The sequence below is a fragment of the Ranitomeya imitator genome, chromosome 5 (assembly GCF_032444005.1).
Source record: "Ranitomeya imitator isolate aRanImi1 chromosome 5, aRanImi1.pri, whole genome shotgun sequence".
In the NCBI taxonomy this organism is placed as follows: Eukaryota; Metazoa; Chordata; class Amphibia; order Anura; family Dendrobatidae; genus Ranitomeya; species Ranitomeya imitator.
Window position 1 is genome coordinate 694,640,754 of NC_091286.1, and position 15,953 is coordinate 694,656,706.

The 15,953-nt window shown below is 45.3% G+C and overlaps 1 protein-coding gene across 1 annotated transcript in view; it reads right to left on the reverse strand.

Moving 5' to 3' along the window:
• The window catches only part of SCARA3 (scavenger receptor class A member 3), a 77,599-nt gene extending 65,788 nt beyond the window's left edge, over nt 1-11,811 (reverse strand). The window contains exons 1-3 of the mRNA XM_069728454.1: nt 11,741-11,811; nt 10,262-10,381; nt 7,690-7,788 (exon numbers count right to left, since the gene is read on the reverse strand). Of these exons, the coding sequence (XP_069584555.1) occupies nt 7,690-7,788; nt 10,262-10,381; nt 11,741-11,768 (247 nt within the window). The 5' untranslated portion in view covers nt 11,769-11,811. The remainder of the gene's footprint in view (nt 1-7,689; nt 7,789-10,261; nt 10,382-11,740) is intronic.
• Nucleotides 11,812-15,953: the final 4,142 nt, after the last annotated feature.

Genomic DNA, 15,953 nt, shown 5'->3' on the forward strand with positions numbered 1-15,953 from the left:
TTTATTGGATGTGGTGTGGGGTCTGTATTTAGGGGGTGTGGTCTGAGGTCAGTATTTATTGGATGTGGTGTGGGGTCTGTATTTAGGGGGTGTGGTCTGAGGTCAGTATTTATTGGACGTGATGTGGGGTCTGTATTTAGGGGGTGTGGTCTGAGGTCAGTATTTATTGGATGTGATGTGGGGTCTGTATTTAGGGGTGTGGTCTGAGGTCAGTGTTTATTGGACGTGGTGTGGGGTCTGTATTTAGGGGGTGTGGTCTGAGGTCAGTATTTATTGGATGTGATGTGGGGTCTGTATTTAGGGGTGTGGTCTGAGGTCAGTATTTATTGGATGTGGTGTGGGGTCTGTATTTAGGGGTGTGGTCTGAGGTCAGTATTTATTGGATGTGGTGTGGGGTCTGTATTTAGGGGTGTGGTCTGAGGTCAGTATTTATTGGATGTGATGTGGGGTCTGTACTTAGGGGTGTGGTCTGAGGTCAGTATTTATTGGATGTGATGTGGGGTCTGTACTTAGGGGATGTGGTCTGAGGTCAGTATTTATTGGACGTGGTGTGGGGTCTGTACTTAGTGGGTGTGGTCTGAGGTCAGTATTTATTGGATGTGATGTGGGGTCTGTATTTAGGGGGTGTGGTCTGAGGTCAGTATTTATTGGATGTGGTGTGGGGTCTGTACTTGGGGGGGTGTGGTCTGAGGTCAGTATTTATTGGATGTGGTGTGGGGTCTGTACTTGGGGGGGTGTGGTCTGAGGTCAGTATTTATTGGATGTGGTGTGGGGTCTGTATTTAGGGGGTGTGGTCTGAGGTCAGTATTTATTGGATGTGGTGTGGGGTCTGTATTTAGGGGGTGTGGTCTGAGGTCAGTATTTATTGGATGTGATGTGGGGTCTGTATTTCGGGGGTGTGGTCTGAGGTCAGTATTTATTGGATGTGATGTGGGGTCTGTATTTAGGGGGTGTGGTCTGAGGTCAGTATTTATTGGATGTGATGTGGGGTCTGTATTTAGGGGGTGTGGTCTGAAGTCAGTATTTATTGGATGTGATGTGGGGTCTGTATTTAGGGGGTGTGGTCTGAAGTCAGTATTTATTGGATGTGATGTGGGGTCTGCATTTAGGGGGTGTGGTCTGAGGTCAGTATTTATTGGATGTGGTGTGGGGTCTGTATTTAGGGGGTGTGGTCTGAGGTCAGTATTTATTGGATGTGATGTGGGGTCTGTATTTAGGGGGTGTGGTCTGAGGTCAGTATTTATTGGATGTGATGTGGGGTCTGCATTTAGGGGGTGTGGTCTGAGGTCAGTATTTATTGGATGTGGTGTGGGGTCTGTATTTAGGGGGTGTGGTCTGAGGTCAGTATTTATTGGATGTGATGTGGGGTCTGTATTTAGGGGGTGTGGTCTGAGGTCAGTATTTATTGGATGTGATGTGGGGTCTGTATTTAGGGGGTGTGGTCTGAAGTCAGTATTTATTGGATGTGATGTGGGGTCTGCATTTAGGGGGTGTGGTCTGAGGTCAGTATTTATTGGATGTGGTGTGGGGTCTGTATTTAGGGGGTGTGGTCTGAGGTCAGTATTTATTGGATGTGATGTGGGGTCTGTATTTAGGGGGTGTGGTCTGAGGTCAGTATTTATTGGATGTGGTGTGGGGTCTGTATTTAGGGGGTGTGGTCTGAGGTCAGTATTTATTGGATGTGGTGTGGGATCTGTATTTAGGGGGTGTGGTCTGAGGTCAGTATTTATTGGATGTGGTGTGGGGTCTGTATTTAGGGGGTGTGGTCTGAGGTCAGTATTTATTGGATGTGGTGTGGGGTCTGTATTTAGGGGGTGTGGTCTGAGGTCAGTATTTATTGGATGTGATGTGGGGTCTGTATTTAGGGGGTGTGGTCTGAGGTCAGTATTTATTGGATGTGATGTGGGGTCTGTATTTAGGGGGTGTGGTCTGAGGTCAGTATTTATTGGATGTGGTGTGGGGTCTGTATTTAGGGGGTGTGGTCTGAGGTCAGTATTTATTGGATGTGGTGTGGGGTCTGTATTTAGGGGGTGTGGTCTGAGGTCAGTATTTATTGGATGTGGTGTGGGGTCTGTATTTAGGGGGTGTGGTCTGAGGTCAGTATTTATTGGATGTGGTGTGGGATCTGTATTTAGGGGGTGTGGTCTGAGGTCAGTATTTATTGGATGTGGTGTGGGGTCTGTATTTAGGGGGTGTGGTCTGAGGTCAGTATTTATTGGATGTGATGTGGGGTCTGTATTTAGGGGGTGTGGTCTGAGGTCAGTATTTATTGGATGTGATGTGGGGTCTGTATTTAGGGGGTGTGGTCTGAGGTCAGTATTTATTGGATGTGGTGTGGGGTCTGTATTTAGGGGGTGTGGACTGAGGTCAGTATTTATTGGATGTGGTGTGGGGTCTGTATTTAGGAGGTGTGGTCTGAGGTCAGTATTTATTGGATGTGATGTGGGGTCTGTATTTAGGGGGTGTGGTCTGAGGTCAGTATTTATTGGATGTGATGTGGGGTCTGTATTTAGGGGGTGTGGTCTGAGGTCAGTATTTATTGGATGTGGTGTGGGGTCTGTATTTAGGGGGTGTGGTCTGAGGTCAGTATTTATTGGATGTGATGTGGGGTCTGTATTTCGGGGGTGTGGTCTGAGGTCAGTATTTATTGGATGTGGTGTGGGGTCTGTATTTAGGGGGTGTGGTCTGAGGTCAGTATTTATTGGATGTGGTGTGGGGTCTGTATTTAGGGGGTGTGGTCTGAGGTCAGTATTTATTGGATGTGATGTGGGGTCTGTATTTAGGGGGTGTGGTCTGAGGTCAGTATTTATTGGATGTGATGTGGGGTCTGTATTTAGGGGTGTGGTCTGAGGTCAGTATTTATTGGATGTGATGTGGGGTCTGTATTTAGGGGGCGTGGTCTGAGGTCAGTATTTATTGGATGTGATGTGGGGTCTGTATTTAGGGGTGTGGTCTGAGGTCAGTATTTATTGGATGTGATGTGGGGTCTGTACTTAGGGGGTGTGGTCTGAGGTCAGTATTTATTGGATGTGATGTGGGGTCTGTATTTAGGGGTGTGGTCTGAGGTCAGTATTTATTGGATGTGATGTGGGGTCTGTACTTAGGGGGTGTGGTCTGAGGTCAGTATTTATTGGACGTGGTGTGGGGTCTGTATTTAGGGGGTGTGGTCTGAGGTCAGTATTTATTGGATGTGATGTGGGATCTGTATTTAGGGGGTGTGGTCTGAGGTCAGTATTTATTGGATGTGGTGTGGGGTCTGTATTTAGGGGGTGTGGTCTGAGGTCAGTATTTATTGGATGTGGTGTGGGGTCTGTATTTAGGGGGTGTGGTCTGAGGTCAGTATTTATTGGATGTGGTGTGGGATCTGTATTTAGGGGGTGTGGTCTGAGGTCAGTATTTATTGGATGTGGTGTGGGGTCTGTATTTAGGGGGTGTGGTCTGAGGTCAGTATTTATTGGATGTGATGTGGGGTCTGTATTTAGGGGGTGTGGTCTGAGGTCAGTATTTATTGGATGTGATGTGGGGTCTGTATTTAGGGGGTGTGGTCTGAGGTCAGTATTTATTGGATGTGATGTGGGGTCTGTATTTAGGGGGTGTGGTCTGAGGTCAGTATTTATTGGACGTGGTGTGGGGTCTGTATTTAGGGGGTGTGGTCTGAGGTCAGTATTTATTGGATGTGGTGTGGGGTCTGTATTTAGGGGGTGTGGACTGAGGTCAGTATTTATTGGATGTGGTGTGGGGTCTGTATTTAGGAGGTGTGGTCTGAGGTCAGTATTTATTGGATGTGATGTGGGGTCTGTATTTAGGGGGTGTGGTCTGAGGTCAGTATTTATTGGATGTGATGTGGGGTCTGTATTTAGGGGGTGTGGTCTGAGGTCAGTATTTATTGGATGTGGTGTGGGGTCTGTATTTAGGGGGTGTGGTCTGAGGTCAGTATTTATTGGATGTGATGTGGGGTCTGTATTTCGGGGGTGTGGTCTGAGGTCAGTATTTATTGGATGTGGTGTGGGGTCTGTATTTAGGGGGTGTGGTCTGAGGTCAGTATTTATTGGATGTGATGTGGGGTCTGTATTTAGGGGGTGTGGTCTGAGGTCAGTATTTATTGGATGTGATGTGGGGTCTGTATTTAGGGGTGTGGTCTGAGGTCAGTATTTATTGGATGTGATGTGGGGTCTGTATTTAGGGGGCGTGGTCTGAGGTCAGTATTTATTGGATGTGATGTGGGGTCTGTATTTAGGGGTGTGGTCTGAGGTCAGTATTTATTGGATGTGATGTGGGGTCTGTACTTAGGGGGTGTGGTCTGAGGTCAGTATTTATTGGATGTGATGTGGGGTCTGTATTTAGGGGTGTGGTCTGAGGTCAGTATTTATTGGATGTGATGTGGGGTCTGTACTTAGGGGGTGTGGTCTGAGGTCAGTATTTATTGGACGTGGTGTGGGGTCTGTATTTAGGGGGTGTGGTCTGAGGTCAGTATTTATTGGATGTGGTGTGGGGTCTGTATTTAGGGGGTGTGGTCTGAGGTCAGTTTTTATTGGATGTGATGTGGGGTCTGTATTTCGGGGGTGTGGTTTAGGGGTCTGTATTTTGGTCATTACTAGTAGGGAGCAGATCACACCATTACCTTGTGAAGTTTTTTTTTAGTTTGTTTCCTTTCTGATAATGTCCGGTTGTCATTGCTATGTAATGGATCCAGTAGTAAACAAGGGAGCAAACACTAACGCACTTTGGTTTCCATTTTCATGGAGCCATTTTTACTAGAAGGGTCTGTAAACACCTCCAGTATTCTGGGCCGGGCCCGTTACTAAAAAATAGATCCGTAAAAGGGTTTGTCCGGTACTTTCACATTGATGAGCTATCCTTTTTCTGTGCAACTGTACGCCAGTCACTTCACTCCTCCAGTGTGATTATTTTATTTTTTTTTTACTTTTTTTTTTTTTTTTATTCATTTTGAGCTAAAAAGTCTCCCAACTGGTTAAAGACAAAATTAAAGACCGTTTCATAACATTGTGCAAAAATTTGTGCACCATTTTGGAGGATTTGGGACAAAATACGGCAACGAAAGCCAATAGAGAAAAAAAAAAGAATAAAGACTTAAAAAATGCACATGATGAATCGGGGCCTAGAATATTTTGTTCTTGTTAAAAAAAAACAACTAAATACAGTTAAATGTTGGACATTTTAGAACTTATTATCCTCATTCAAATTTTATTTGCCATCCAGAAACAAAAAATAACTACTGAGGATGTGAACCGAGACTTAAGCAGACAGAATGTCCTCGCAGCAGTTTTGTCCCACTGTAACATGATGATATCTGTTGACCGTAGCCGTATAATTGGGTATTTTCCTGTAAGTTTGTTAACGAGCCTCATGAATCACCGCAGCTCATAAATTACCCTGGGACCTGGATGTGGAGGCTGAACCTTGGACGTGACAGAAGGGTCAGTCCTGGAACTGGTCCTATTCTGGGCAGAATCCCCATGACTGTCGCCTTCGCTTGTGTCACCCAACTTTCTTAGAGTCCTGCACAGCTAATCTGTCACGGATTTATCTGTTTGGATGCAATCGTTAACGAATATAAACCAGGAGGAGAGGATTCCGCTTCTTACATTGGCGCTGATCTCACCGCTGAGGTCCTTCTCCCGGAAACGGACTTTAAGTAGAAACAGATTTTCGAAAAACTTTCAAAACTCCATAAAATGTGGAAAACAGCACACAGCTGACCGTGCCCAGAGACAGAGCGAGGACGCAGCGCGGCGATTACATGGCGGCTGATTCACGGCTCATCACAGATGATGACGAGTAACCGGGAGATGCCAGATTACTCCTTGTTTATAACCTGCTGCTTACTATTCGTTAGAACTGTTTAACGATTATCGGATACTAATTAATAATAAGTCATGTTTTTCTTTTCTTTTTACCTGGTGTAAATGCCGCTGTTCTCCTGAATCCGGCGATGTTTTTCTTTTGTCCCTGCTCCTCTGCGTTCCTGAGATATGACCCTGTATACAAATCTAGTCTTGTTACAAGTGGGTGTGGTCCTCAAGAAGACACCCGCTAAGGAGATCTGAAGACGACGCCCACTTGGCTATGAAGTCTAGACTTACATACAGGGAAAAGGAGGCCATAACTCAGGAACGGAGTGGCGCAGGAATAATAGAAAAACAACGCCGGATTCAGAAGAGAGGTATTTACAACATGTCGTATTTATGGCAAGTGACAGATCCTCTTTAAAGGGAAAGTGTCATCAAGATGGGGCTCTTTAAAAGATCAAAATTTACGGCACAGGCTCGTAGTCTCTCATGGAGATACAGGATGGGCCTGTGAACTCTCGTAGAGGTACAGCCTGGGGTTGTAGTCTCTCGTAGAGGACAAACACTGGCCACTAGACTCTTGTAGAGGTACAACATGGGCTCGTGAATTCACAAAAAGACACAGCACAGGCCTGTAGACTCTCGCAGAGGTACAGCACAGGCTTGTAGACTCTCGTAGAGGACAAACACAGGCTTGTAGACTCTGGTAGAGGACAAGTTTAGGGTTGAAGAATTTCGTAGCGGTACACAAGGGGCTCATAGACTCTAGTAGAGGACGAGCACGACCACTTAGACTCTCATAGATGACAAGCACGGGCTCGAAAACTCTTGCAGAGTACAAGCACAGGCTTTTAGGCTCTCGTAGAGGTACAGCACTGGCTTGTAGACTCTCATAGAGGTACAGCGCTGGCTTGTAGACTCTCGTACAGGTACAGCATGGGTTGTAGACTCTCGTAGAGGTACAGCATGGGTTGTAGACTCTCGTAGAGGTACAGCACTGGCTTGTAGACTCTCGTAGAGGTACAGAATGGGTTGTAGATTCTCGTAGAGGTACAGCATGGGTTGTAGACTCTCGTAGAGGTACAGCACGGGCTTGTAGATTCTCGTACAGGTACAGCACAGGCTTGTAGACTCATGTAGAAGTACAGCAAGGGCTTGTAGACTCGTGTTGAGGTACAGCACAGGCTTGTAGACTCGTAGAGATACACCACAGTCTAGTAGACACTGGTAGACGTACAGCAAAGGCTTGTAGACTCTCGTAGAGGTACAACACAGGATTGTAGACTCTGGTAGAGGTACAGCACAGACCTGTAGACTCTTGTAGAGGTACAGCATGGACTCGTAGCCTCTCGTAGAGGACAAGCACAGGCTTGTAGACTCTCGTAGAGGACAAACAAGGACTTGTAGACTCTCGTAGAGTTACAACACAGGCTTGTAGACTCTCATAGAGGTACAACACGGGATTGTAGACTCTGGTAGTAGAGGTACAGCACAGACTTGTAGACACTCGTAGAGGTACAACATGGACTCATATCCTCTCACAGAGGACAAGCACAGGCTTGTAGACTCTCCTAGAGGACAAACAAGGACTTGTAGACTCTCGTAGAGGTAAAACACAGGCTTGTAGACTCTCGTAGAGGACAAGCACAGGCTTGTAGACTCTCGTGGAGGACAAACAAGGGCTTGTAGACTCTCCTAGAGGTACAACATGGGCTCGAGGACTCTCGTAGAGGTACAGCCTGAGCTTGTAGACTCTGACAAGTGTCATTTTATAGTCCTGTTTATACTAAGACGTAATTTGGCCATGATCTGGAGCCTGTGCCAATGGAAGCAACTGAGCCCAACTATTCAGACTAGAGAAGAAAATCTCCATATTTACCGAGCTCCTGAAGATCCACTTGGACGGAGACAATCTTCTTCTCATATCCGGACTTTGCATAGTTGAAGTCATCGTACAGGGAATTGACTTTCCTGAAAACTGTAAATAAGACGCGGAAATTTACTCATCGCCAGACGTCAAATGCCGTCATTTCTATTTATCCAGCTAAAAATGTGTCTGTGACCATTTCATTTAAAGAGACAGCACAAATTTATGATATTTTGTTTCCCACAATTAATGCAGAAAGTTTTAAGCTTTTTTAAAAGTCATGGAATAACCAGTCACAAACGGTATTTCTCTGCTCATTCTATGCCCATGAATATAAAGATGTAGGTACAGTAAAAACTGACACCCAAAGTGCAGTAGACATAATAACGCAGACTCATAAGGCACTTATAATTAGTAAATGGGCCACAAGCCCCGTAGGGTGGTCACACATTATACGAGTCCAGACATTTATCAGTGTGCACAAGCCAGGCCACCCAATTGAGTAATGTACCGAATTCTACCCAACTATTTCTGAATTTATGAGCGTCAACACATTCTACAGAACATGCAGATACTGTAACTTGGATGTCCTCCATTGCTCCTCAGACTAAAGGGGTTGTCTACTTGTCCAGATGATCTGATGTCACTGGTGAAAGTAGGCACAAAGTATTCACTATATGCAGGGCCGGCTCCAGGTTTTCAAGGGCCCCGGGCGAAAGAGTCTCAGTGGGCCCCCCCTTTAACACATACCCCGATTTATGATGCACAGATACGGCAGAGAAATGTATAGTACAATGCCAGATTTCACTTCTTACATGAGTGACAGCTATTGTAGATTCTGCAGTGTATATATACAGGAGGAAAGGTGCTGTGCAGTGTATATATACAGGAGAGGTGCTGTGCAGTGTGTATATACAGGAGGAAAGGTGCTGTGCAGTGTATATATACAGGAGAGGTGCTGTGCAGTGTATATATACAGGAGGAAAGGTGCTGTGCAGTGTATATATACAGGAGAGGTGCTTTTCTGTTTTGAGTTTTTCTATGAAACAAAGACTTTTCTACATAAACAACGTTGTTTGGTTTTGCGGCCCCAACAGATCTGTGCTACAAAGTAACAGGTGGCTCGGGCATTAATGAGGGACCTGATGCTGAATCCTTTCCACAAACCCTAATGACCCAATTAGTGCCCCGTCATTAGAAGCTCATTAAACGCCTCCCTGTCCCGAGCAGTCATGTACAGTATGGGGGGATCCTGCAGCCCACCCGTGACTGCTCCATACCATACACTGCCCTCTGTCGCTCTCACTATTATCCTGTGCATTTCTCCTTCATCGTTACCCCATGTTACACTTGTCACCCCCCACTACAGAGTAGCAGGGCAGCCAATGTCACCCCGTCCCGGATCCTAATGGCAGCAGGAAATGTCTGCTCCTCTATTGGGTTGGAACCTGATTTAATCAAGGAATAATGTGGATTTGTTGCCGGTGGCTGCAGGGGAAGGGTTAAGTGATGCCATGTCCTTGGTGGGAGCAGTGGCAGCTGCTGGGACCTGGACAGACACAACCAATGTTGCTGTGACTGCACAGTGTGACCTGGAGGAGAGAAGCTGAGACTCCGGAGCAGAAATCACCCACATGCCGGCACTGGGCAGAGTCCCTCCAGTCACCAGCCTGGGGCCACGGGGCCCCAATGTACAGCCCACAGCTCAGTGTTATCCATGGCAGCAGCTTACCTCCCTCCTGGCATCTGGTTAACCCCATTTATGCGGGTCGGATTGTTATCTTTAAGGTTCAGCAATAACCTTCATACAGATGGGAAGGGGTTAAGCTTCTTCCTACCCCACTGGTGCAGGTTTGGTGCAGCATGCATGTATTCTGGGTGAGCTGGGCGGCTACAGGCTGCACCCCACCAGCTGCTCCTCCAGACATCACCCACATTTTTAGGCAGCGGAGACAGACAGCAGCCGACTGAGCCACAACTGCAACCACTGCTGGATACCTTTGCACTCACTCAGGCACTAGTAGGATGGAGCTCCGGAATCTGCCTGATAAACTTCAGCACTGTCTGCAGCCACCCAGGGGGGAGAGCAGAGAACGTGCTCTCTCCGCCCACAATGTCACACTGGCTGCCTTCTGTTAACCCCTATGTGTGCCTGCCTGGCTGCACTGACTGAGTGAGAAGATGCTTGTGTCAGAGCTGGCACATAGGGGTTAAGAGAACGCAGCCAGCAGTGACTTTGTGGGGGGAGAGAGCATGTTATCTCCTGCTCTGCTCTCCCAGCTGTATCTATGACAGCATGAGTGGGCTCCCCCCCTCTCCCCAGGGCCCCGGCATTTGCCCGGTGTGCCGGGTGCTGACGCCGGCCCTGACTATATGGCACCCATTCACATTCATGTATTTGGGAACCACCATCGACTGAGGCAATCATCTGATTGTCCTATAATTTGGTCAACGATGGGGAAACCCATACAGAGGAAGGCTTCTTTATTACATATGTGGAAAGGGTCATGTTAAGAGGGTAACTCCCATAAGTTTATCAATCAGTGCAGCATTAATATCACTAAGTATATGGCCAACTACTCACCCAATGACGCTAACACGATGACCGCGATGATGAGGATCACCACAAAGACGTAGAGAACCCCCACCGACTTCTGAAGGGACAGGTTCTTCTGACATTTGGCACAGTTGTTCCTGGTCCTACCTACAATAATAAGATCACAGACAGGTTTGACCATCACTTCAGTCAAGGGATTCATGCTCCCGCCAACCCGATTTCTTAAAAAAGTTAGTGTTAGATGAGCAGTGGCATGATGGGTGCTGACTCAGAAACTTTTCCTCTTCTTGTTTAGATAGTCTGGTTGAAGGTCTTTCTCTTACGACTCAAGATTTGGCTGACTAGACCATTTTACCACTTTCGGTAACCTTCATCTTGCTTGGCTATCACAGTGGTGGGTGAGATATTACAATTCCCACGTGCACTGACCTCAGATTGAGCTGCCCTACAGAGTTAGACTTGTCAGGCACATTGTACTCATCCATCATCCTGCACCACAAAATCCACTGGCCTTGTCTTTGCAGGAAGGAGACAAATGGGGCATAAACTTGTGACCATGTACCTGACTCTTGGTTCCTGAACCTAACCTTATTCTTGTAGCCCTGTATCTGATGTGTATCATGTACACCATAATCTAAGATCCTTTAATCAAGAGCCCGCTGAGACCTGTATAGTATGGATGGTAGTGGTTCTAGAGCCACAGACTCAGCTTTGATATCTTCTCCATACATCCAGAACCTTTGAATCTGAGACCTCATACCTTGAAGATATGCCAACAAGACCCCGCTCCTTCCACTGTACCCAAATTTTGTCAGCCTCATGGACCCGGCCTGAAACCTGGGTCATATTTATATGATTATCTCAGTACGTTAACATTTTTTTAAACACATCCAATTGTGGAAATTATTAATTATTCCAAGATTCATTCATTAAACTGTACTTTGGTCATGGGACAAACCCTTTAAGGAGAACATTTGGGGTTTGCTGATAAGAACATTATCTCAGAAGACTCGTCTCTGCCGCCTTGTTTGCTCGCTCAGTTCAGCATCTGCTCTTATGAAAATCTCCTCCTGTGGTTTGGCAATGTGGCCGAGCCGCATCGTAACGCTTTCCATGAAGAGCAGCTGAAATACAAAGTTTAGACAAGGCATCTGAAGTTCAGAGACCACTGATTTCCCGTCCGGCAAGTCAACACCGCAGTCCAAATGAGATCGGTAAGGAGTTTGGTACTACTATGTGGAGATCTGCACTTGTGCCAACATTGGGGGACACTTTTGGGCTAATTTTTGCCAAGTACCAGCTCAAACTGGGCATCTCGATGTGTTGTTTGGCACCACTAATGGTTCACTTTGTTGTTCTTGGGTCACTGAGTCACACTCCATCCTCGATCACGGAACACCCACTGATGACTGGTTTGTTAGATCGGAAGTAGACCTGTGTCTTTGGCTATCTTCTGGAAGAAGGAGAAGACAATCGATTGTGCCATGTTCTCCGAGGTTTCCTTACCATTCTGCCTGTGTCTAGATGAGGGCATGTCATCCTCTTCTTGTAGGAGCTGCTCGTCTGAAAGACAAAAGAAGTCTGCCTCCGTTTATAGCAAATCGACACAACCCTAAAAGGTTACGTAAAAAAAAAAAAGTTGATTCCAGATTGTCCCACTAATGGGAACCCAAGCGATCCCTAATCATTGGGGTCTCAATTATCACAGGGGATTACGCTGCTCTCAACAAAACTGATGCGTTACCCATGTACGAAGACCACTCTATGCTGTATCTAACAGGATAACATTGGTTCTCCTCTTTGATAATGGAAAACCCCTAGTTACTCCGGCCGTTAGACTGGGGCCTTAGCCGCATGACCAAAGTGCAATACAACAGATTGGGGTCACACTGTGACCCTGACCATACTGCGACCACGATAAGCAAGTCACAAGAAGTCCAACCTCATTAGATTTTTGGTGACTTGTTTGTAGCAGCCACCGTTCCATCGGAGAGGCAATGCGACCCCCTACACTAGAATTGTAAAGGCGACACTTAAACGTTGGTCGGTTGCAGCCAGACGTTGGGGCCAAAAGTTGCAGCACAAGACAAAAAAATACTTTATTTTTGTCTTTTACTTTTTTTTTTTTTTGTACCTTTTCAGAGCAATAAAACTCAGGTGTTCTGTTAAAAAAATGTCACAGACAAAAACACAAATATTTAGGTAAAACACTTTGGGGGTAACTGGAAAAATTATAAAGACTTTGATAAAGTCACAAATAATGAACCGGCTTCAAACATATAGATTATAAAAATTACAAACATGCTGGCGAAGAGACAAACAAGAAGAAAACAGACTTCAAAACAGGCACAAAAAAAACCCCCAACTGTTTTAAAACAGGAAAAAGTAGGCAAAAAATAGGCACAAAAACGAAAATGAGTCGAGACCCTACTTCTTAAAGATCTGAAGACGTGCCAAAATTATCAAATGTATCTGACAGTTTGATAAGTTTAATGGAAATAATGGCCACAAAAGGAACAGTGACCTTAAAAATGCGAGACCCCCAGTATCTTGTGTGCCCCTACCACTATGAGAGGCCCAGCCTTATGACATTTCTACCTTTGACTGATTATTGTCTTAGTACCGAGGGAGACATTTGGCCATTACCCATTTAGGACAATATAGGGGTACACCCATGATGAGAGGGGTTTTTGAAGCCAGTTTTGCGAAGTTGAAATTGATAAACCTTCTGTAAAGAAGACCTGTCATCAGGTCAGAAGTGACCAGTTTTTGCTCGTATTTTATTCCCGCTGCTGCTACCTTAAATAATCTGTTTTTAATTTTTTGTTTTTTAAATCTGCTATTCGGTGCCAGAGATATGGACCTTTATTTGCTAATCGTTATGCTCTTTTTCAAAAGGGATGTGTCTCCCAGGATCCTCTTGGCCGTGTCTTTAGGCTCACATGATCCTCTGGGGCGTGTCTTTAGGAGTCCATAAAAAAAGTAGATAAAAAAAATTAAATAAACAGAAGAAATAAAACAAGAGCAAATTTGGCCATTTTTTGATCTGCTGACAAGTCCCCTTTAAGCCTCGTTTTCATATTTTCTAGCTACAGCCATATTGCGTGTCTTTTATAAAAGCGGCAAAACTGATGTAATTTATTAAAAAGTTGCAAAATTTGGGTCAAAAACAGTTCGCGAGAAACTTTTTTACAAGAGAAGTTGCAAAAAACATTGATAAAGAGAAGATCCAGAAGTTCCTCATTGAATTGGGCATTGTAGATGTCCTCCTTCCACACTGATGTCCTCACCTATTCTACCACCTATGACATCATAGACTTCGTTTTTTTGTGATGTCATCATCAGACTCAGCAGATGCAATGCACAGCTATAGGACTTATGGTCTCCTCCGCAGCAGATGGGGTTATGATGCCTCCAGAGCAATGGCCACCAGCCACAGAGGATCTCAATCTTTTCGACCCCATGGTTGCCCACCATGACTTGGACACCATTAGGAATTGTTTCCTAATCCATGAAATCATTTTGCACGTGACATTTTTAGAGTTCAGACTAATGGTTAATTTTCGGGCCAATATTATTTTTCACTTCTCGACATCATTTTTCTGGCAGAGGCACGGGATAACATGATGGAGACTTGCGGCCAGGAATAGCGGGTGACATCATCGGTTCTGCAGGGTGGGATTCTTTTCCAGCAAGTGTGACATCTGGGAATTGAGGATTAGATGTAACCGCACTCCCTGTATTATTCAATAATCTGATGTTCTTACCCTATACGAGGAGAAAAGCAGAGACTGATCCCATCTGAGGGTATCTGTGATTTCACCAAGCACTTCATAGGTTCTTACAGCCTAGATCCCTAGATTACATAATGTCCTGACACCGGCCAACATTCTGTCACATGGGGGTAAACATGGACGGATTTGTCTTTCACCACTCGTTTCTTGGGTTCTGCGAAATTTCTGTGGAAATTACATAACAGGGTGATAGCAGCCAAAGAGCTGACAACCCAATCGGGCCAATCATATTAGGTTTCTTAAGCATTTCTTGACCCATCTACGGCTTTCGACTATTCTGGAAAGTCTTGTAACACTTATTTTGTTCTCATTTCTGCATGTTTTTGACCCATGTTGATGACCACATCATCCCGTCTTTATATAAGAGTTCCAATACGCTAAACGAAGTTGCAGGTTAAGGTGATGCTGTAGGCCATGTGCGTAGGATTCACCCTTTTCTTGACCGTTGATGTGGCCATGTCATTTTTCCTTGGGGTAATTCTGACTTCGGTCCATCTTGATCTTTAGATCCATATTTGAGGTGGTGAATGTGGGTCTAAATGGACAACCTTGACTTCCTCTACACATTTTTTTTTTAGGCTCTTACATAATCTTTTGTGGTTGCAGCTCAACCAAGAAGGTCCTCAACATCTGCGTCTATGACATAATACCGTGATAGCTGCCAAGGTCTTGACAAACCCCCATGGCTCATCTTGGAACGGCTTATTCTTAGCACCTGCAGTTACCACAAGTCTACTTGGCCTTGATTCCTGCACTTGAGATCCTAGATTGTCCACCAAAACACTACTCGTGGAGATGTCAAGGACCCTGTGTGATCAGTGAGGCTGACAATGACCCATTATACCGGCTCTGATCTGGTGGAGCATTCACTTCCCAGACTTTTTTGTGATCTGTATGGTGACCATAAATGTCATTGTCACTTTCTTCTTCCTTGGGATAATTCAGACCCAAGTCCATCGGGATCTCCAAATCCATATTGAGGTGGTGAATGTGTGTCTGTAATATCAAACTTGTCCTCCTTCATGCATTTCTTTTTTGAACCATACCTTTTTATTTACAAATTGTCGAGCATCACATCTTATGGACAGTAAATTCTTGATGATTAACACAATGTTATGGGGGTTAGGGAAAGGAAGAGGATAGAGGTTCCTTCATGCATTTCATAGGTTCCTGCTTCTTATTCTGTGATTACGAGTCGACCCAACCAAAAAGGTCCATCTCTACATAATAGCGGCCAAGGTCCTGACATACCTGAAAGGCTCAACTTGGAATTACTTATTATAAACACCTGCAGTCCTTTCCTTGGCCTTGGTTCCTGCACTTGGGTTCTAGAAGTCCCAGATTCTTAGATGATCATCTTTTAGTCAACCAAGAGACTGCTCTCGTGGAGATGGACCCTGTATGTAGGCAGTGAGGATTGGAGTGACCCATTGCATCTGTTGGTGCTTTTGTTCCTTTCACTTTACATAACCTTCTTCCTGGCCTTTATGGTGACCAGACCACCAATGTCATTGTTGCTTTTTCACCCCCTTAGGTTTTTGGAGGAGATTGTGGTGGTCAAGGTCAAGAACGAGATTGCTCATATGATGTTGGGGACAATGATAAATCCACACGGATGTTGCCCTCTATTGAAACTGAACCAAGGAGTATCCCAGACACCATCAAGCTTCTCTGCTGCCCTCAGAAGTTGGGTGAGACCTGCGAGAGTTCCACCACAGAGTACTGGACATTACAACCTTGCCCACATGTTTTTGCCTTAGACTTTGAAGTCCCTATAACTGGTCAGCTGGATCCCTAATGAATCAGGACTGGGGCCGTCACATATGCCTAATCTGGTGCCTTAAGTGGGATCTCCTGCTTCTGTTACCTGCTCACACGGCTGGGTTCTCATGAGTTTGGACCCCAAATACATCCAGGAATGAATT